The 23,048-nt window shown below is 34.3% G+C and overlaps 2 protein-coding genes across 2 annotated transcripts in view; one reads left to right on the forward strand and one right to left on the reverse strand.

Moving 5' to 3' along the window:
• Positions 1-813: 813 nt before the first annotated feature.
• LOC108359908 (ornithine decarboxylase antizyme-like) overlaps positions 814-23,048 on the reverse strand; it is a 24,354-nt gene continuing 2,119 nt past the window's right edge. Inside the window, 4 exon segments of the mRNA XM_017611984.1 lie at positions 814-1,839; positions 1,925-2,163; positions 2,238-2,292; positions 2,294-2,459. Of these exon segments, the coding sequence (XP_017467473.1) occupies positions 1,555-1,839; positions 1,925-2,163; positions 2,238-2,292; positions 2,294-2,459 (745 nt within the window). The 3' untranslated portion in view covers positions 814-1,554.
• SmD3 (small ribonucleoprotein particle protein SmD3) lies at positions 3,412-5,027 on the forward strand. Its single transcript, XM_017611985.1, has 2 exons — positions 3,412-4,081; positions 4,138-5,027. The coding sequence occupies exons 1-2, from the start codon at positions 3,763-3,765 to the stop codon at positions 4,263-4,265; spliced, it is 447 nt and encodes a 148-aa protein (XP_017467474.1). The 5' UTR covers positions 3,412-3,762; the 3' UTR covers positions 4,266-5,027.

A 23,048-nucleotide genomic window follows, 5' to 3' on the forward strand; every position in this document is an offset into this window, starting at 1 on the left:
AATTACAGGTCTTCAGATGCTCCTCCCACTTCTTCCGCTTATGTACGTTTACTAGTTGCCGAATCTCCGCGTTGAGATCCCTGATACGGGGATCTCCGGGATCGGCCTGACGAAGGCTATGACGGTCATCGGCTAGAACAGCAGCTTCGGCAGGGAAGTTTGGACGTGGGTCCGTTATACTTCCTGCCGGTTTGAAGCGAGCTGCAGCAGCAGTGACAGCCCTGCGGAACTTACGTTCACGTTCACGTTTACGATGGACGTCGGTTGGTGTGGGAAGCGCTGTGAAGGTGTTTTCAGTAAACTCCGCGTAACCTTTCCAGTCAGCTTTAGAAAAGTTGATATAGGTCCGGTGTTTGGCGGAGGCAAAGTCGGTTGGTTTATCTATCGAGATGACTATGGGTAGATGGTCTGATGCTAGAGTCAGCATAGGTCGCCACGTTATGCTGTTTATCAGACCAGCGCTGACTATTGTGATGTCTGGCGAGCTACTGCAGTTACCCATAATCCTGGTGGGTGCGTCGTCGTTCATTGTGCAGAATGTCGAATCGTCTATCTGCTCAGCCAANGTGGGAATTACTCTGATGCTTTGGCTTGATGCATTTCGAACGCACCCATATTTGTATGTATTCTAAATGTGAACCAAATCGGATCATAAATATGGGTTTTCCAAATATCTCGATTCCTGCACCACCTATCGGCACAATTTAGCGTAGAGTTATTTCTTTTTATATAAGTAATATATATTCCAAATATGAAGGAAATCGGTCCATAAATGCCGGTTTTTCAAATGTCTGTAATAAATAAGGCACTGGCTTTTTTCATCCGTTTTATTACACAAGTTCATTTACGATTTAAATAATTTTTATAATGTTTTTTTTCTGTTTTATATTAGTCCTGTTGAATACTTAGACGTAAGCAAATTAATGACAATTGAATGGAGATGTATTTTTGAAATGAATCAAATAATTTGCGGAACTTTTTATCAATGTTTAATATTTGTTAATTTACGAAACAATAATTCTTTCCCAAACCTTGTAATAAACGGAATACACTAAAAATAATCGATAAAATAAAATAAGTTCGAATAATTCAAAATTTGCAAGTTTAAATTTTATGAAGGAAAAATAATTAAATTCAAAATAATAATGGAATTCATATATAATGTTGTTAGTAAAATTAATAAAGATGTAATTTTTTTTTAATCATATGTGTAGGAGTTGAATATATAATTCGCCTAACAGTAATTTTTTTTTTGTTTTATACATTTTTAATTTTTTTTTTACATTTTCATAATTTTTTGTATATTTTGTAATGGATTTTAAATAAAGTACGATAATTTTGCCTTTACTCTTAACTTTTTTCTGCAAGTTGACATATAGTATGATGTGCATAGCTCAGACTTTAAGGTACATGCAAGCATTTGTCCCTTTTAATTAAAAAGTGCTTAATAGTTAGATGGTAATTTCAGATGGGTATATTTGTCCCTTCGATGTTTTTAAGGCTGAGCCAGCACCACATACTTGGATCTGGATATTATTGATTTTACATGTCAGCTTAGTCTTCAATATGGTAGATGAAGAAGAAATTCTCAGAATCTTTAGCAGTAGCTGGTGGTGCCATCGGCGACTTTCTTGATAACGGCTGGAAGCCCATAATCAAGAATGTCTCCAGGAGACGTGCGCGATCTGATCGGTTCTTGCGTACACACAATACAACCGCATCTACATCCAATTTCTCCTCTGCAAACTCTAGCAAGGAGATGAATGTATCCTTTGAAGCCTCCGGTGGTAGCTCCTCAGGCATTGCAACGTACAAGATGTTATTTATGGGGTTCAAAACCTGAAAATACCGAAGTAACAAATAAATACAAATTTAAGCGTTCAAATGATATTTTCCAATTGGCTTAAGCCGCTACTAAACTTACCGACTCCCATTCCGTGTATTTGTTTTCAGTTACGTGCAATTTGATGGTTATACGTGTTGGATTGTCATGTTGCAAAATATGTTTGACCATCTCTTGGCAATCTTCCTCCGAATATAGTGAGTGAACATCACTGCTATGCTGTGAATCGCTGCCGTCCGAATCAGAGCACTCCGATGAAGTGCGGCTGTGTTCGAATACGCTGCCACCAGTTGAATCCACAGAAGTTTTCCGAGAGTAATCTAAGTTGGAGGCATATTTTAATTATTATGTACATAGGCTACATTTTTAAATTTAAAAGTAGTGTTTAACGTACCAGTTAAGAGTGACGCCCTATCGTGATCAGTTCTGTGGTGGGTAGGGACATCAAAACCACCACAGAGGCCCTACGCCGAGAGAGATACAGAAGGACTCAGTCGACATGTTGGTAGCGCAAGAGGAGGTGGAGATGGTACGTGCCTTAGATACACTAGGGAATCCAAGAGCATTTTCATTAACTTCTCTTCTACTGCTGAAACTACTACTAAATGTTGGGTCGCTGTAATAGAAAAATTGGCAATTTAGTCGAAAAGATATATTTATATGTATGTATTGGTTTTTGCCATCAAGAAAGCCAATTGTAGTGAAATAATTTGAAATACTGTTTTGAATAATCGAAACAGGAACTTAACATTTGTTAGTTATTTCATTTAGAACTTAAATTAAATAAGCTATGTACTATCTGGAATTTTCTCGACTACAGGCACGTTGTGATCAAGCCATTTTTATGATGCTGTGTATCTTTACTACTTTATCAGGTGGCTGTGAAGCTTGTTTACTCTGTTTTGAAATTGTTAATACTTAAATTTGTTATTCCTTTGTTTACTCAACCTCGATTGTCGTGGTGATGATGCACTAGAAACAAGTCAGAATGGGTAAACACAAATAAAGGGAAGATAAGATTATGATAAAGAAAAGTCTCTACGTAGCATAGTTTGCTAGAATAACACAAATGAGATAATAATATTATGGGTTTATAACCATATTTATAGGGATGAAAGGGATCGCTTGTTCGCTTAAATTATAAGTCACAACGCATAAAACAAACATTCATCTGCACCTAGAGGAAATAAAAAATCTAGTTAGAGATGTAAATAACTACCTCATACTTTATTACATTTATCTCAATGAGATAATAATACATACAGTTACTCCCAAAATGGGCGTACGGCTCTTTTTTTTGTTAATACTCGCAATGTTTTACATGCTAAATTTTTTTTGTTTTGTTAATTTTGTATTAAAACATGGCTTATATTTTAGCAAACTCCATTTAAATCCAAGATTGATACTGTGTACAAGTATTAAGAAAACTCTGCAAATTTCAACAAAATCGCGAACTTTTTGATACGAATTTCTAAAAAGAATTCAGGTATGCAGCGCATTAAATTTTATTATAATAATATACAAATTTCAAATCTCTAAAAAATCGCGTTGATTTTTGAGAATTTTTTTCTGACTGTCCTACCTTTTTTTCATATAAAAAATTCCAGAATTTAACAAAAAAAAATAGCCGTATGCTCAATTTTTAAGCCATTCAAGAAAATTATTCTTTAGCGCAATTTCACATTTTTAAGGCCACTCGCCTAGAAAGCTCTCAAACTGTATTATATTTTTCTCAAGCTTTCCGTCAAGCATACCGACAAGCACATTCAGCATGAAAATGGCGAACTCGCTCGAGTTGCTTTTCGGCTGTCAAACGAGTGTAAACGTTTTAATTATCGTTCTGCAAAAAAGCTTCTTTTGCACCACGTTCACAAATAAATATTTAATTATTCATATAAAATATCATCAAATAAAGCGAGATGTCTATCGGTGTACCAATAAAAGTGCTACATGAAGCAGAGGGGCATATTATCACGTGTGAGACAATTACCGGCGAAGTATACCGGGGCAAACTAATAGAGGCAGAAGATAACATGAATTGCCAAATGACACAAATCACAGTCACATATCGTGATGGACGAACGGCAAACTTGGAAAACGTGTACATACGCGGGTCAAAAATTCGCTTCCTTATCCTACCTGATATGTTGAAGAATGCGCCGATGTTTAAAAAGCAGACAGGAAAGGGATTGGGCGGGACGGCTGGCAGAGGAAAAGCGGCGATACTTCGAGCGCAAGGTAAAAGTGTTAGCATGTGCGATTTGCGTACGCATCTAATCTATTTACATTTGTAGCTCGAGGAAGAGGTCGAGGCGGCCCAGGTGGAGGTGGAAGAGGCGGCCCACCAACGGGTGCTCCTGGTGGTGGACGTGGGGCATGGCAAGGAGGACCGACAGGTGGCCGAGGCCGTGGTGGTCTTTAAGTAAATAGTATTTTAATTCCTTTAAATTAAGTTTGAATTACAATGAAGTAAATCCTGGAACTAGATGTTTGCTAGATGATCAATGTTAATAAAACATTGAAAGTCGACTGACGTTCTTATGGCTAACAAAATTGGATTTTGTAATAGATAGACTTTTCTCTGGGGAAAAAATACGAGTCTTTAGGACTAAGTTTCTAGTTATTTTATAATTGAACTATAGACGGAATACATATATTCAGGCAGGTTGTACATACCATTTCCGAGCGAATTTTCACCCCTTAAAATTTGCATTCCAAGTGACATTGAAAACCACTCGAAAACGAATTGCCGAATCTGCCTGATATTATCAATAGATCCTTACCTCGTGTTAAAGTTAGTGTCAGAGGCTAAGCGCCTTAAAGCTAACCCCCATTTACTTGCTACTAAGTATGTTCAAACAAATATTACTGAACAGACAGCACTAACGGATTGGGAAACATGTTTTTAAAAGCACCTTGGGCATAACAGTTAAGAGCCAGATGCCGTTTGTGGACATATACAAAATACAGAAAAACATGGAATTTTAGTAAACTTTGCTGATTGTCGAATACTATACAAAAAGAGCAATTCCATGACAGTATATTATAAAACTTGACTGTCGATGGATAGCTCTCTTCATTTTGCCATTCGTTTTGTGGATTTAGATCGGATTAGATCCACCACCAAACACAAGCAAACATACAAAAACGTAGTAAAATAAGTAAATATTCTGAAAATAATTTTAACATACGAACTATTAGGACTAGGACCAATGTCAGGTTCAGACAAATACAAATACAAATACATACAAAAATACACACATATATATAAATAGGCGACGATCAATCGGTTAAAATATAAAGAGAGCAATTCCATGACAGTATTAAATTAATGCAGCTGGACTGTCGACAGACAGCTCTCTTTACTTTTTCGCTGTTTGCATTGACCATTGCCAATTCCTCTGGGCTTCATTTGTTTCCGATATAGGACTTCGAAGAGCGAAAATCGGACACATGGACATAAACAAATAGATGTTAATAAAATGAATATGTACTTTTATACATATATGTACATATACTACGTATTTAAATTTTTATGTATATTAGTAATGAGTTCAATCAGCCCCTTCAACCGGCTAAATTTAAACAAAATATTATAAAAGGCGAGATGAGCTGAGAAATGAAAATAAAATGCAACAAAAACCATTGAAAAAACTAAATAAAATTTCGAATTCATTAGCACATTGGCACGCAACATATGTACATACATATATGTTTGTATGTAGCAACTTATTGCGCATTTGGCTAGAGATTTAAATTCGCATTAATATACATATATACATATGTATATTACTGTAGTTTATATTTGGCCAAACATTCTAGGTAGACATATGTACATACGTATTGCGTAAACATATTTTTTTTTTTATGGATTATAATAGGCGGGAATATATCTTCGAAGTTTTTGCAAAACCGCCCAACGACCAGTTGCCAAACCGCCTAAATTGCGGTTGTGGCAAAAATGAGATTTGGTAACCCTGAACTCCAGGCATCGAGATCTATGCATAAAAATGGTTAAATCGCTATTAACACAACAGATTTGTAAAATAATAGCTGGAGAAAATACCGCCTATCAAGGCAATGCCTTCAGTGCAGTAAGATAGGCGGTTTTGCAACTGGGCGATGGGCGGTTTTGCAAAAACATCGTCGATATGTATGTATCAATGAAGGAGTTACGAGTTTTTTTAAACAACGTTACCATAAAATAAAGCAAGCAAATACAAAAAAACGTTATTACTTTACACTGGTTACAAAGGACTTTCCCACCAGTTACAATTTTTAATATTTATATGATTTTTAATATTTATATACGTTAGTTATTTATGCATCTGTTTCATTAATGTATAAATTCCGACGACATTGTTACAAAATTCACAGTTAATCGAATTCTGGAACCCAAATATCCTATAAGTCACAATGGAACGCCTCCATAGAAATGTTATCTTTATCCCCATCGGAACGATATACATATGTACATATTTTTTAACAGTGAAAAAATTTGTAATACGACAATCAAAATACCTTGCGAGCCAATAAAAATGGGTTTAGCCGCTATAAAGTTTACGACAAACAATACGACCCCTTCGACACTCTTTTATTAAGTACATCAGCTAACATACAAACATGTTTGTTTTAAGAACATAAAAAAAAATTAATAAAAGCCATCTTAAAGAAACATTAATGGAATTTAATTACAAAATTAAAGCTGAATTGCATTTTTATGAATATTTATTGCAAGAAAAGTCTTTCCCCGCAACCGTAACCACTTCATTGCCAGCTTTTGTATAACGTTTGCTTTTCTGTGATCACAAAGGCTACTCAAGCATTCTAATAAGCGTCGCCAGCACAGGCAGATATGTAGATACTTGAATCTTGAATTTTGTAAAATTTGCAATTTTTCTCGAGCTCATTTACAACATGTCACGTACGATGGATAACACAATTCAACTATGTAAGTACATACGTACATACATATGTATGTATATGGATTCCAGTTCGGGAGAGTGCAGCGTTAATGGGTTATTGTTATACGAGTAGACGACAAGTATTCAATTAGATATGTATGTCAAATAATGCCTCCTGCTGACTTGCTTCATGCTTATTGGCTAGATGGGTTGATTTCCATTAATTTATTTTCGCTTATTAATATGCATTGTGGGTGTGTTGCATGCAAATGAGTTAAATTATCCATAGAATAGTCAGCAAGCCTTAAATTAATTAAAATGAACCGTGCAAATTAATTTCAAAAGGCGAAAATAAAATATTAAAAAAGGTACTACGTTTATCGAAAATTTTTAAACAAAATATTTAAATATGTATTAAGATGCGCATGCAACTTTGGAAAAAATCTCTGCTGAACACCGGAAAACTGACGTACCATGACGCCGAAATTTCGCTGGTAGCTACCGAAACAGGTTTATTCGAGTTTTGCAAACACGCACTCATTTCACTTATCTAAAACTAGCGGCAAAAATACACACGCTTAAAAAAATAGCCTCTATAAATATTTATAAATTCGACTTTTAGATGGAATTCAATACACTGACGTGTTTTACATAAAACTTAAATAAATTATTGCTTCCCAGTGTTTATCTATTCCACGGTTTTTTGTTTGTTTTATTTTATCACAGCTGCGTTGCAATCGAACCGAAAAGGTTAGTTTTGAACAAACGTTTTCACATTTATATAAATGTTTTGTGCGTGTGATATTATCTATTTATTTTATTTTTTTACAGCCCTTAGCACACAGGTAGTTAAATAATAATCGCTTTTATATTTTTATGAACTTTTTCTGCAAAAACTGTTTTGAGTTTTCATCTGCTCAACGTCTGATATGAGACTAACAAAGCGCCAAGAATGTTAACGATTTTTATATTTTGAAAACTCATCCAATCTCAGACATAGGGCAGTAGACAAGTGCAACCGGTAGGCAGTCGAGCAGCAGTGCGGTGTGAGCTCGGAAGCTTTTACACGTAAAAATCATCATCAGTGGCACTCGCCTAAGCGCTGAGGAGCGCGCTGAGCATAACGTAGAAAAGAAAGACAAATAGTCAGATAGGTAAAATACACAATGAGGCGGCTGGCTTTCCACCTTCTCATAGCACACACATGTGGGATATTGCAGGAGGCTGCAAGCAAACATTCTGAAAATATAGACGTGAGAGCGTGACACAATGCTCGTCTGCTGCTCAAAGGCTATGACGAGCAGATGAAAATACAACAACTTGTTTTGTTATAAAATAATGCAATAGAATTGTATTCACTTGTGCAATAGTGCTGGCAGCGGCAGTGGCGCTAATACACTGTGCATCACAGAATAGAACAACTCAAAACGTTTTATGATGCGACTTTTTTGCCATTGGCAGTGGTATTCTTGTTAAGAAAAAACTAAAGCTCGTAGTCAACAGATGTGCCTAGAAATACGTAAAATGACAGGCCGGGGCATGTTATACAATATTTAGAGTTTTAAAAATTGGAGTACCCTGATCAGTAACAACGCCATACTTGAAAGTAAATGCCACTCTAATTATATATGTGTAAGTAAATATGTCATAGTCAAGTTAACATCACTGAAGAGGGTTTCCAAATGAGCCCTGGTCTCCTGCACCGTCTGCACCGTTCGTTCGATTCTCAAAAGTGAGGTGTCAAATTAAAGATATTGGACTGTAAATTTGCAATAAGGTTTAAAAAAAATCATTAAAATTAAACCAATTATTACAAAGTGGAAATCAATCGAAATCGTTTTGAAAACCTTTGTTTTTTAGCTTTAACTGCAGGAGGGTTGCCACCTGTTAAATATCCGATTCAATTTGAATTAGGTAAGATAAATATGTGTCACCGTAAGAAGCTAGTAGTTGCAAACATGATAAAAATATTACAAGGTAAAAACATTGAGAGGCAGTCTGACGTTTGCTAGCAATATAATTTTAAAATTCGAACTCAAGCAAACACACACATTCTCATTTTTAATCTCAAACAACAACAATTATGAACAATTTAATTTTTTTATTTTCAATTGTATATGATTTTAAAATGTTTGCAAACGTCAGAAAAAAATCATGGCTGACGAATTGAGAGAATGATTTTACCTTCTAATGTTTTTATCATGGTTGCAAATATTTTGAAGAGGGTTGCTACTTGTTTAAAAAATCTAAATTAATTAATTAATGTGTAATGGAATATTACAATTTCTTAAACAAAAGATTTTTAATGATAAGAATATTTTTAAGTTTTAATGCTAAGAATATTTTGAATGTGGTTTAAAGAGGGTTGCTACTTAACTATGTTTATCTACGCAAAAGATGAAATAGATCGATCTTTACGTATTGCAATTCTTTCGTTTTCTACTGGCCCCCTTTTGTCGCCGAGTGTTAAATGCAAATCGGCGGCGTAAAGGGATTTACGAACCCCAACAATTGGTTTCCACGGTACTTCATGTAGGTAAACATGTGTACATTTGTCGTTGTGTCGAATTAATGCCACTGACGTTTTTGCAGGAAAGGCGAAAGTTTATTAACAATACAAAATGGGCTTAATTAACAATTAAGTAGTTCATATGCAAACACGCGCAAGACCTTCTGGTTATAGAAGCTATACTTGCTATATGTACATTAGACAATACCACCCAACAGGCACAAAAAAAAGTCCGCCACACACTTTCGAATCTTAAGTATTTTTACAAGCCAAATTGGAAAAAAAAATTTTGCCGAATGACACCTACATATGTATATACAATACATACATTTGGCAATAATTTTTTTAACAGATTTACTGGAGTAATCGAAATCTTCCTTAGCAAAACTTTAATGGTTTTTGGCGATCTTTAATTTACAGACATTATGGTTGATCTGGTTAGTAAGCACTAGAACGGCTATTGAGGTCAATGCAATTTGAAGCAATACAAATTGTCTACTCGTATTATATGTACTTTAAAATCCGACTGTTAATACCGAAGATGTGACAAAAAATGTTATGGGAAACTAATTTTTTTTCCAAAATTCCTGTACGGTTTGTACAGCGTTTTTGGTAGGAAATGCTAAAATACACCTTCGGTAAAAATTTTAAAGTGTTATTACCAAAAACAACAGAGTTACATGCCACTTTTAAAAAGCCCTACCTGTTAATGATACATATATTTTTTATAATGTTTTGTGCTTCTCCTTTGCGAACTAAGGTAACGATGGGTTCATTAGTATTTCCCACGTTCCATATAAATAAAGAATTAATTTTCCTGTTATTTGAGGTTTTTATGGAAACAAAAATAATACCACGCAACTGTTGCTTTCAAAATTAGCATTAAAAAGGTGGAAAACTCAGCGATTCCGTTTTATTGGTGAAAAAGTATTTTTTCAAACTAAGTATAAGCTTCGTTGGAAAAATATTACCCATTACATGTACATGGTTCTCGACGCGGTCTAGCTCATGAGCTCGTGCACGAAAGAAACTGCACACATTTTGAAAGGAAGTGTACAATTTACAAAATTCCATGATTCATCTAAGGAAGTATGTGAGCCGGTCTAATGTATCCCGTATGTTTTACAAGAAAACAAGGGCGTTTTCGAACTGGCTGCCAAGATAGGTCGATCTTCCACTCAGCAGTCGATATGTAATAATAAAAAATGAATATTAAATTAAGATGAGTAGTTATTTTAATGAAGGTTTCATTAGTTATGCCGCAAGAAAGAACAGCTGTTGTTGTTTGCTCAATAGAAAGTATTTAGCCGCAAATTACGTTTCTCTTTTGAATAAGGCTGCCAAAACCGGATACCTATAGGGAAATATATTTTGTTTACATTTGGTTGGCTAACGAAATTTAAAATTTTAAACCATCCGACATATGTATGTATGTATGTGCATACATATGCAATAAGCTTGTAAATAAGATGTGAAAGAGTGAAAATGCTATTATACCGACATAAATTGAAAAAGCCGCGCCACGCGCATTTCAAAACTGTTGGACAAAAGGTATTAAAATAAAAACAAAATGGAAGACAAAACAACAAAGAGAAGAAAAGTATGTTAAATTATCTGAAAATAGCCACAAACATGCAAACATATATATATATATATATATATGTATGCATGCAGATACATACATATGTATACTATATTAACATATCCCACTAGGCATTTTGTTAGGTGTTTCTAATGTTAGTCATGCCAACATATATGCTTTTGTTAGTTTGACCGCAGGTACTAAAAAATGTTATGCCTAGTCACGTGCATTTTGAGTAGAAGAATTTGCAACTAACTAAAGTAGGTTTAAAGCAGGAGGGGCCGAAGTAATAAATTGATACGAAGCCAGTAGATAACAAAGTTACGCTACGTACTCGGCATGTTGTTGTTGTTGTAGCAGCATACAAATTCCCCAAAGACGTACTCGGCATCTTAAGTTGTAGCTGCTGTGTATCAGATCAGATGAACGATTACATGAACAAGTAATTTTTAGCAAAAAAAACCGACTCCAACTCTCATATAAAAAAAAAATATATATATATATATATATCTCATGAGCGTATGAAAAGGGAGGAGGAAAGTATTAATAATTTGCACTACCTGGCGGCCTACTGGGATGTATTAAATGCATACATATGTAGCTATAAATGTATATACAAAAGGTATATTTATGCGTACCCTGTAGGGAAACCACGAACTGGTGAACCAAATAGATGGTTCCGTACTAGATCTTAATGGCCAAAAGCGAACCGGTTCGATAGTAACTAGATCGCCACCAGCTCAAAAGCAGCGAGATGTGGTACTTTTAAAAAACAATTTTATTTTTAAAAATATATATCTAAAATTAGGAGTTTAGAACTGGTTCGAAACTACATATAAAAAAGGAGATGCAGAACGAACTAGATTTCATATGGCGAATTTTGAACTGGTTCGAAACTATCGAAAAAGGTGATGCAGCGGGGGGCTTGTTTACTTTAAATAGATTTTTGCTTGGCGCATTTTTCGTTCAAACACGCTTTCAGTCTGCACTTCGCAGATGCTTTTTCATAGTTTGGTAATACAAAACTAAAATTGATGTTAACATTTTAACATTTTGGGACCTTCTGTAATGCAGCGGGGGACAATTTCCGATTCCTATAACATCGCCGTGTTAAATTCGCCAGTTGTTTGCATGCAAAAGAGATTAATCGCGAACCAGTACTGGGTCTAAATGTACTAGAAGCGCACCAGTTCAGAACTAGAGATTTTCCCCACAGAGTTTATACTAATACGTACAAATGACTGTACTCTGGTGAATATAACGAAAAATGGAATGGAAACAAGTTTAAGAATAATTAAGTCGCAGCACACAATCAACACTAAAGATTAGATAAAACACAAATTTATGACATACAGACGTGAACAATGAAATAGTATAACGAGAAAAAAATTCCTTTAAAAAAATTATAATAAAATGAAACTGTGCAAAGAAAGTTGAAGACTGGCACATCAGTTAGCAAAATATCTAGAAACGTATTCGAAAATTTAAACAATTTCTTATATAAATCTGATATTTCATCCGCTTTCCGATCTCAAATTCGGTCGTTTTTCGGTTACCTTTCCTCACCAAAGTGTGCATCCAAAACACCTGTCTAGAAAAGTACCGGAAAATAGTTGTGAAAGGGAACTCTATTGGCACAATCCGAAAGTGGATCCAAAAAAAGGAAAAAATGTGGATGAAATGCGGATTTTTGGCCGATTACCGATTTAATTTTCAAAATGGTTGTGAAACGGATACGTTTTTGCTTATTTTTCGTTTAGCTTTCTATTAAGCTCTCCTTCTGCATTTCACAGATGCTTTTTCTTGATTCGAAAAAAAAAATAACGGCATAAGAACTCAGGTTCTTCTGAAAGCTAACAAATACTAGCACGTATACATGCTTTCAAATGTTAAGCTTGAATAAATAAAATACAATTATTGCTTTCAAATAACATCATATTTTTCGAACGTTTTCGGGTTACGAAAATTAATGAAAATTGTAGTCGTCGCATACAAAAACCGCACTCTTTTTTGAACGTTTTTGGATACGAAAATTTGTACGACACCGACCTGTTGGCAAAATTTACGTTTCTCTGCGGGTTGGGTGTGTACAGGTACGTGATTTTTGTATGTATTTATACTACGTTGGTGTTGGTTGATTTTTCCGAACGAAAAATTGCATTGAATATGGCGTTCAAACGAATTCGGAGCTAACGAACTTGGTTTTCTATTAAGTTTTTAAACCTTCCGTAAAGAACAGTTACATAAATTAACACAAACAAAATTCATTCAAATTTGTCTTCGTCGCAGTTTGAATATTCCGTATTTGTGTAAATCAATAACCTTTGCAATGCCGTCCATTATACATATAATTAGCTTAAATGTGTATGTATGTATGTATGTACATACCAATGTATGAATAAGTATGCATATGTACACGAATTTACTACACATTTTACGTGGTATATGTATTAGGGCGTTCCTTTTTCTTGATCTTAATGTTTAACATTTTGTTGACATTATGCAAATTCTTTTAACACTTTGACTAACAATGCAAGCCGGGACCTAAAGAGTCAATTCAAACATTTCAGAATGGAGCTGAATCGATTTATAACGATTTCGAAGCAACCTAAGCAACAGTTTTATGCGTAAGGGTGGGGATTTTTTAATAACATAAAGAGTTTCGGGGCCTTTCCTTATTCTTTTTTTTTAATATTTTATCTGGGAAGCGTAAGTGCTTCAAATTACTTTAGTATTTCTTTCATATCTGGATACAAAAATTATTTTATCTTGACCAATTTATGTATGTATGTATGTATGTACATACTACGTTCCTAGTCATAGCACATCCATCCAATCATGTGTATATTCGCCTACTGAAAATTTTGTACGAAGTCAGAGGCATAATTTTTAATTACGCTTCGTTCGCTTTAGTTTCTTTATTTGTTTTCGCTTTTTCTCAATAATAAACATTAAAAATGAGAACAAAAAAGCTGACGTACATGTACACAAATCCATATACCATTTGCAGAAGTACATATGTACTATGCTATGTATACCCAATTTGCCACAAAACGAGGTCGAATTCGAATCGAAATCGATTTGACGTCGCAGTGTCTCATGCAGTGTTACCGTTGTGCGTCGAAAGGGGCAATTTGACCCTTTTTAAACGCCAATACCCTTTGACCCGACTTCTTGAAAATTTAGATTTTTTGACCCTTTTTCAAAATTATGTGCGACTTTTTAGGAAATGTTAACAGAACCATGCTATTAAAAAATTTTACTACTGTAAGTACGAAAAAATGCATCACTTAAAACTTTTAAAGGAAATGCAACTCTTTTCCTTGCAGCAACTAGATTTATGTGTATGTTTGCAACCCTGGTTTGTGCAAAGCTTGCCCCGCTCTTTTCTTTTTAAATTCAACAGATTTATTAGTTTACTAGTAAAGAAAAGCGAAAATTACATGGTGACCCTTTTTTGGTCAATGACCCCTTTTTTGTGACTTTCTGAAAATTCTCAACGGCAACACTGGTCTCATGTACAAGATTTGTATGGATGTAGGTGGACAAATTTCACTGTCGGATTTCTAGACTTTTTTATATCCTACATTCAACTGTGTGGTGTGATAAGAGTATTTTAGTTGATTTTCTATACTTTTTAAAAAAACCTCTCATTGGAGAAGTGCGTCATTTTGTGTTAATTTTTAATAATAGATCATATTTCCAGTGGTTTTTATAACATATCGAGGGCTTATATTCAATATGACCTATCTGCAGTTTTCACATATTCCTATACAAAAGTCCACCTTAGACTTAACTGTCAGCGATGATGTTTATGAATTAACTAATGAATTTCGAGGTTAAAACGGTAATCAGTGATGACAGTTAAATCTCAGATGGGTTCTAACATCAATAAGTATTTTTTGTTAAAACTGTAGACAGGTCGTATTGAATATAAGCTTTCGATATGTTCTACTCTAAAACTGTGGACCATTTCTAATGCCGAATTTCCACTAGGCATTGAAATGATATAAAATGTATGCCATTTAAAAAAATGCCATGTGGAAATGAACTTAATGGCAATTTTTTTAACGTAATGCCCAACTTTGTCATTTTTGCCATTTAATGCCTGGTGGAAATCCAGCATAACATTGTGAAAATGGGTTTGAAATATATGAAAAAAGTGTATGTATATATGTGTATTTTCCCACCTTTGAAGGACCGAAAGTAACATGTCATTTAATGTCACCGAGCTAGATTTTGAGGATATCCTAGCAACATCAATTGTCTATAAAAATATCCACTTTATTCAAAGCACCAGAGTACAACTATTTTTCTTATTTTCATTTTTTCCCCGAGAGTATTCACTATGTTTCAAGTTCAGAATTTTTCGAAGAACGGCTAAAGGTCGATAAGCGCGATAAAAAATGTTCTCCTCTATACTTAAGTCAAAATTTAAGCTACTCGATGTTCGTACAGCTAATGTAAGAGATATAAAAAAATCGCTAGTTTCAGTCAAGTCATATTATTTTACTTGTAGGGTTTATGAACCGAGTCTTTTACTTCTGCGGCAGGTACGCAGCCTTCAATGCATTACACTCACACATAGACAATGGAAATTCCCATACTGAATGCCGTACATCTCTGATCGAGATAGCCCCAGATTTATAGAAACAAATTAATATATGTCCTTGGGCGCCTGGATATTAGAAGGAACTGTAAAAGTGCCGAATTAGCAAGGAGGCATATCAATGGCATCATTTTAACGATATTCAAGAGATCACACCACTAATTTAACCAATGCACGGAAAACCTTTCGTCTTGTGAAGCAGAGAGGTTTCTTGGTCCTCCTAAGCATAACAAAATAGTTTCCTTATAAGGAACCATTTTTTTAAGCACCCGTTAAAAGCCGCTATGTCGCTGAAAAGGTCTCGCTCAGCACTATAATTGGCCATTAAACAGTTTTGGCCTTCAAAACCGTTTTAATTTATACCTCCACTAAATTTGGAATTACTATCCCTAGATTTTTATTTTTATACTGCAAATCTAAACCTCAAAAAACGATGACGACACACGCTAAACTTTTTTTCGTGATACGCCTTAATGTACATATGTGCATAAATACATGCCTGGCTATTAGTAGACTGAAATGCTCTAATTTCTGAGTACGGACTATTTGTGTGCCACTTATCCCATTTTCATTTGGCATTCACACTAGCAGATTTAAGTTTAACTAATACATATTTAATAGGTCCCAATTTGTTTTTGATTTGTCTGTTAAATTATGGGACAACATACATATGTATTCACAAGGCGATACGGCGGAATATAAAAAATTTATGTACAACGTGTGAAAAATTTAAGTTTGGAAAACTTATCCATCACGAAAAAATATGATCTAAAAGCATACATATGTATATATGATTGATTTTTTTGTAATTAAATAATTTTAACATTTTTTTGGCTATATATCCGAAGCGATTTTAGGATATCTGTCTTCAAGAAAATTAGCTTGTTTTGTTTTCTTCTTTGGGTTTGTGCGTTAACTTATTTGGATTTTCCTATCGAACATACTATCTGACATTAGTACCAGCGATTCCAACTTGCGGGGAATTCACCGATTTGCGGGGAATCGCTGCATTTTGCGGGGAATTTTGACTATTTAATTTTAAATCAGAATGCAGAATACTTTTAGTAAAATTTTATTTTTTAGTCACAGTTGTAACTCTGCCAATTTCACATTAGCAACACTATAAAAACATTGATGTCAGCAATCAGGGCGAATTTAATTCGCCTAGTCAGTACAGTTGGGAAGTGCGCGAACTAGTTAGTTCAATGCAGTAGGTCATTGCATTGATCGAACGAACTATTTCGGAATTTTAAATGAACTATTTGCTCCAGGTTTCCGGTTTTTAAAGTTTACTTATATTCAAGTATATATACATATTAGATATCACAATTATTTATTCATTTATTAATATATGCATATAATAATATATACATACATAAATATGTCTAATTTCTAATCTGTATTTAATCAAATGAGCCGAGTGGAAGAAAGTGCGAAACGCCCCAGCAAAAAAAAAAATATCTAAAATCAACGGTAATTTTTAGCCCTTCGAACGTGCTCATTGTTAAGAGCGAAATACACCACACAAGCGGCTTGTCAAACATTCTTCAAACCTACTTTTCCCATTTCGCCATACACCATGCAAACATGACTCGTTCAAGCAAAGAATTTTAGTTTTCTTCCAGTTCGCAATGCTAAATATTATGGTTTTCTTTCATTTTCCTCTCTTACGTCCTTACTCGGTGAAAATTTCGTTGCGAATGAGGCGATTTTGCTATACACAACGCAAGCGCTTTGATCAAACATCAACATCGCGGCCAGAAAATCAAAAAATTTTGATTTTTTGCTCAAATTTCCCTCAAGCGGCTTGTCAAACCTTCAAGCACCCCCATACACAGCACAAATGGCTTGAAGCAAAGGGAAATTTCGCTTGGTTTGTCAAACCGCTTGTGTGGTGTATTTCGCTCTTTACATATACTAAAATTAAATTTGCTTCTAAAAATTACGAGTAATAAAATGAAAATTTTGATGATTTTTTTTTTTTAATTTGTTGAACTTTTGTGAATTTTGCCCAAAGTTTTAAACTTTGACTTATATGGCGTATGTTATAAGATATATTTTTATAAAAAATTTGTGAAAAAATTTAACATTTAAATATTGTGTGTATATTATATGTACCTACATTCGTTAATAAATCGAAGCAATTTAATTAAGAAATTCGAGTTTTTTAATGGATTCATGCCAATGCGGGCAATTTCACCGAAAATCGGGGAATTTCGCAGTGGCCAACGGGGAGAAAGGTAAAATGAGTTGGCATCCCTGATTAGTACATATATTCGAAATCCAAATATGCTTTTGTGGGATAGTAAATATGTATGTATGTATAAGATATTTTTTTCGACACGAGTAAAATGTTAATAAACGAATATGTAAACGAAAGGAAACAAATACATAAGTGAACTCAAACAATTATTAACCTGAAAAGAGGTCTATCACAATTAAATTTCAATGGCATCCACAACTGCTATACATGCGTACATACATACTTAACTAGATATTTTTATATTTGCTAATATCTTTAAAAATAATTGAAGTCGATTGGTTCTAATTGCTTATGTACATACATACATATCACACACATGCATACGTATGTACATATGTATGTACGTACCTTTGTACAAGTATAGTATGTTCTAGAAACATTCAACGGAAAATAATTTTGTAAAATCGCCATGACTTAAATAAGTTAAGCTTGCATTTATGTATACGTGCACACAAATAATCTGCGTAATAAACGGCCTTATCGAGGAAACACAAAGCACTAAAGATACATATTTCTTATCGGATGGATTATATATGTAAGTATCTATGTAAATTTACCCAGTATACGCATTCCTTATATACACTGAGAAAAAGGGTTTAGTTACGTCAACTAAATATCCCAGCCGGACTTTCTCCTTTTACTTACATGTGGAGTGCGTATACGGGGAAAAATGACACGACATCAAGTCGAATACAATTCCCGACACATTGTATTTATGTAGGAACAAAGGAGTGAATTTTTGCATTCGGGAGTGTATCTGCTTTCTGCAAACGAAGTATATGGGGATTGTAAGTAGGCCGAATAGTATAACTCCGCATTCCAGTGGTGTACGCAAATTGCCTATATAATATAATCAGGCCAATTCTGAACAGAAACTCCCCGGGAGTTTTCTCTCTTTTCCCTTTCCTCCTATCATGAATAAACATTTCCAGAGGATTTTTTATATTAAATGGCGGAAATGAGCTGTCAAAAGTGTCAATCAGCTTTATCGAAGTTCAAATTTCCTCCTCCCAAATGTTCAGAGAAAATGCTACTCCCTGGGTGTTAATTATCTCTGTACATCTCGTGCTTTAAGTATGTGTACTAGACCTCTGATTCAAACTTCCAGCCAAACAGAGTACATACAGTAGATTTTTATATTCTACTTCATATACAAACCTCTCAGCGTTCTGATTTTTTTAATTTATGCAGATTCAAATGTGTGCCATTTAAAAAAATGTGAAAATAAACTTAATGAGAATTTTTTAATGTAATGACACGATTAGTCATTAATGTTCGATTTTACTTTTGTGTCATTTAATGCCTAGTGGAAATCCAGCATTATACAGGTACAATAATTAAAATAAATATTTACTATTGACAGCTAAAATCATGCTTCGCTTTATTCACCTTATCTATGGCCGGATTGCAAAATACTAGTTGGGGTTCTAATAACTGAAATAAATAACAGATCAAAGCACTGCAATTTTCTAAAACTCGCTAAAATATGAATCATGATTATAGGCCTCCATTTTCTTCGTAACACTAAACTAATTGTCTTTGTGAGAACGTACGTATCAGCCAAGCTAATCTAGCCTGTAAATCTCAACCAAAAATCAACGTTGTATTGTGCGGGGCAGTGTAAATAGAATTATAAATAGAATACATTTGTAGTAAACTTTAGTTTCGTTCCTCAACTTTTCTGGATAAAACCTGTCAAACTGTCAAAAAACAAAATTACTCTCAGAGCAAGAGTAAAAACTGGCAAAACTGTCAAATACGCCATGGGCGTTTTGTTTATCATTTGGCGATCTGCTAATTTATATGCAAACACACAAGCAAATTAACAAAAATACCTACAAAACTTGATATATCTTTGCTAAGATATATTTAATACGGCGAAAATGCAGATGTACTTTAGTTTTTGCTTATTTATTTTCAAATCGTTTTGACAACGTTGAACAGGTTTGACACTTTACCAGCAAAAATTCTTCGGCTAAAACCTTGCAACTTCTGACAAAGAGAGGATAGATTTTCCCCTACTTTGCTAGAGAACCGAGTACGGGAACACTTCTGGTAAATTCCTTCAACTTTTTGCGGGTTAGGGAACGCAACCTCTTGTTTGCGATAATACGAGTACAAACTGCCAATGACATTTGTTAAGAAATATGTAAGAGAGTTGTGTATGGAAGACTAGAGTACATACTCGGCCATTTTTTGAGCATAGGAGGAATGTGTCTTCCTGTTGTATACAGCAACCATGATTTGATTATAGTGACATTATTTGGAGGGAGAGAGAAATATATTTAACTGACTTTTTTCCGAGTGTACATCCATACATACTATGTACATATGTACATACATACATACATATGTACACATTTACCTATGCATTTTAGATAGAGATTTTCTTTTGAGAAGATTGTAACTAAAAGCCAAACAAAATTCCTTTGTTTTTATGTACATATGTATGTATGTACATATGTATGCAACGACAATTTTGTTTAAACATCTTCGTGCCATGTAATTCAACCACACAAGCCAGTGAAGCCAACTAGATTAAATGCTTTGTGGAAACTTTTATTTTCAAATATACATATGTAAGTGTAGCGGACAAAATGGGAATCAAGAAAACAAGTAAATTAAATTAGATGCAGTCAAAAGTAGGCGATTACATTAGGGCATAAATAATTATGTATGAAAGATGCCTTAGTTAGCAATAGGTAAACCAAAATATTGTTGGAAATTTTGAATTTTTAAAATCGGATTCCAGATTCGTAATCAGCGACCTTCAGAACCCCCGGCTGTAAAGTTTAAAGCGAATCTAAGGGCCGATTTCATAATAAATTTAAAAAATATTTTAAAATTTAAAGGATGCTTTATTTTGCTGATCGATTTCATACAGCCACTTTAAAGATAAAGGTGCCCGCCCATAAAGGCTCTTTAGTTAAATACATAAAAAAAATTTTGATCATGTGTTATATGGAAGAAAATGCGCAACACCCTCCACAAAAAAAAATTCTAAAAATCAACGGTAATGTTTAGCGACTTGAAAATACTAGTAAATCCTTTCGAAAGTTAGCATAAATATATTTAAACGTATTAAAACGCAAACCCTCAAAACCAGGGTAGGCAAAAACTCAGAGTTCGAGGGAGCGAGCGAGCAAACTCCTACTCAATGCCTCGCAGGCAACGAGGCGCTCGCAGCTCGTACTCGTAGCCAGCGTTGCCAGGTTGCCGTTTTTAACGTCATTTGAACGTTTTTTGTATCCTGTTGACGTTTGGACGTTTTTTGTGTAAAAAATGACGTTTTTTAACTTTCCAGTAATTTTTCTCTGTTACTAAATCTTGTAAGTAGAACTGTTTTTGAATTATTTTCTTAATAAATCTTTACAAGGTTTGTGTTTTGCAGCAGCTGCTTCAAAAGATATTTATTCTTTGGACACAGATGACTTAAATATGATGCAAACCAATTGTACGCGCATTTTTTTGGATTCTTGGACAAAGGCTGGTTGTGTAAACACTTGAGGTTACGAGACTAATTCTAATGTTTGCAATTGCACATTAAAAGCCAAATCAGGAAGAGCTGATCTATTGCAACACGCACGCTCGCAAAAGCATCAAAAAAGCTGTAGCAGCATAAAAAGTCAGAAAAAAATAGGCGACTTTACTTCATTGAAAATGTAATGAACGCACAAAAGGCTGAAATATTGCTATACTCCTTCTTAGCAGAACGTAATTTAGCATTTTCGACAACCGACCCCCTAAACAAATGTCTACAAGCAAAAAAAAATTATTAAAAATCAACGCGATCATGTAGCCGCTTTAAACTTGCACATTATTCCCTGAAATTTAATGGGCTATCAAACTGCATACTCAAAAAAATTTAAAAAAAATCTGAACAAAAAGTTTAAAATATAGCTGAAACTTTGCAGATTTTTTATAATTTTTAAACAAAGTTTGAAATGTGGATTTATATTTTGTTTGTTATATAACGAGCTTGGCTTTTATGGAAAAATAATAAACATTAAATAAACAAAAGAAAAAAAGCCAAAAACGATCAAAATGTTGATGACTTAATCAGCTGATCACAAGTGTATGTATAAAATCATTTTTATATTAACGATCTCAAACCAGTTTAAAATGAATTCTAAGTGCTCTGTCGAAATGACATTTTAATATAATTTTACTGAGGTGATAGGTATATATCGAGCCCTAACCGCCAAAATAACGTAAGCGACATTTTTTTCAAAATTTTCTTTTTGATGCAGAACTATTCCTAGAGCATCAAGATGCATTTCTGCATCAAAAATAAAATTTTGAAAAATATGTCCTTTACGTTATTTTGGCGGTTAGGGCTCGATATGTACCTTTGTATACAATAAAAGTTTAATAAGAACAATTTTTTGTACATTCATTTGAAAAAGACGTTTTTGGGTAGGAAATGACGTTTTTTCAGACCAAGAGGGACGTTTTCTCATGCCGAAGACCTGGCAACACTGCTCGTAGCAGCAATGAGGCGAGGCACGAGAAGTTTGGCTTGCTTGGCAAACGAGCGAGCGCTGCTTGTTTCCTCGCACTCATGAACCGAAAATACAAGATCACGCCTTCTTCTTAGTAGCCCGTTATAATCGCATTTAGGAAAAAAGTTGGGCGACTTTGACATTAGCCGTTTGTTTACATTTGTTCGTTGTTTACAATTTGGTGGTGGCTTTTTACTGCAATTTTCTTAATTTTCGCTTGTGACAACGTATGCACACATAGGGTAAAGAATAATTTAACACACCGACATGATTTATAGAAGAATTTGCATAATAAAAATGATTATTCATGCGTTAAACAATTATGCGGTTTTTTTTTTCTCTTCGTTGTTTACTTCTTACAACAAAGATGGCGTCGAGATTTCAACAGCTAGAAAATAACTTTTTTCTTTCTTTCGGGAAGGCGTGATCTTCTGTCTTTCGTTCATGATAAGTGGTACTATTTGCAAATAAGTGCAAGACGCTGCCATTCCCAGGTTAATTTTCCTTTTCGATGGTCATCATATTGCCTTTTTATAATCAAGACGTTGACATTTTTTAACTTTATTTTCCTCTTTATAATCAGGCAATATTAACAAGTAAGAAAGTCTAAGTTCGGGCGGAGCCGAACATTAAATACCCGGCGCAAGTATTAAATATATGTTTTTTCACCTTTCCGAAACCTTCCGCTAGATGGTAAGCCGGGGTGTATCAATTTTGAGTAAATTAGCGTCCTTCAATTTCGAAATATTGAAGTTTCAAGCATTTCTGAAATTTACCGTTATATGAGAAGCGGCCGTTATTTTAGTCCGATTTCAATAATTTTCAACGTTTTGCTT

This window comes from Rhagoletis zephyria, unplaced genomic scaffold (genome assembly GCF_001687245.7).
Source record: "Rhagoletis zephyria isolate East Lansing unplaced genomic scaffold, Rhagoletis_zephyria_1.1 Rzeph_scaffold_00487, whole genome shotgun sequence".
NCBI lineage: Eukaryota > Metazoa > Arthropoda > Insecta > Diptera > Tephritidae > Rhagoletis > Rhagoletis zephyria.

What these genes read in the sequence shown, in the direction of transcription:
- SmD3 (XM_017611985.1), top strand. Translation starts at nt 3,763, where the DNA reads ATGTCTATCGGTGTACCAATAAAAGTGCTACATGAAGCAGAGGGGCAT. An exon ending in GGCGATACTTCGAGCGCAAG is followed by an intron (nt 4,082 to 4,137) that starts GTAAAAGTGTTA and finishes TTACATTTGTAG; the next exon opens with CTCGAGGAAGAGGTCGAGGC.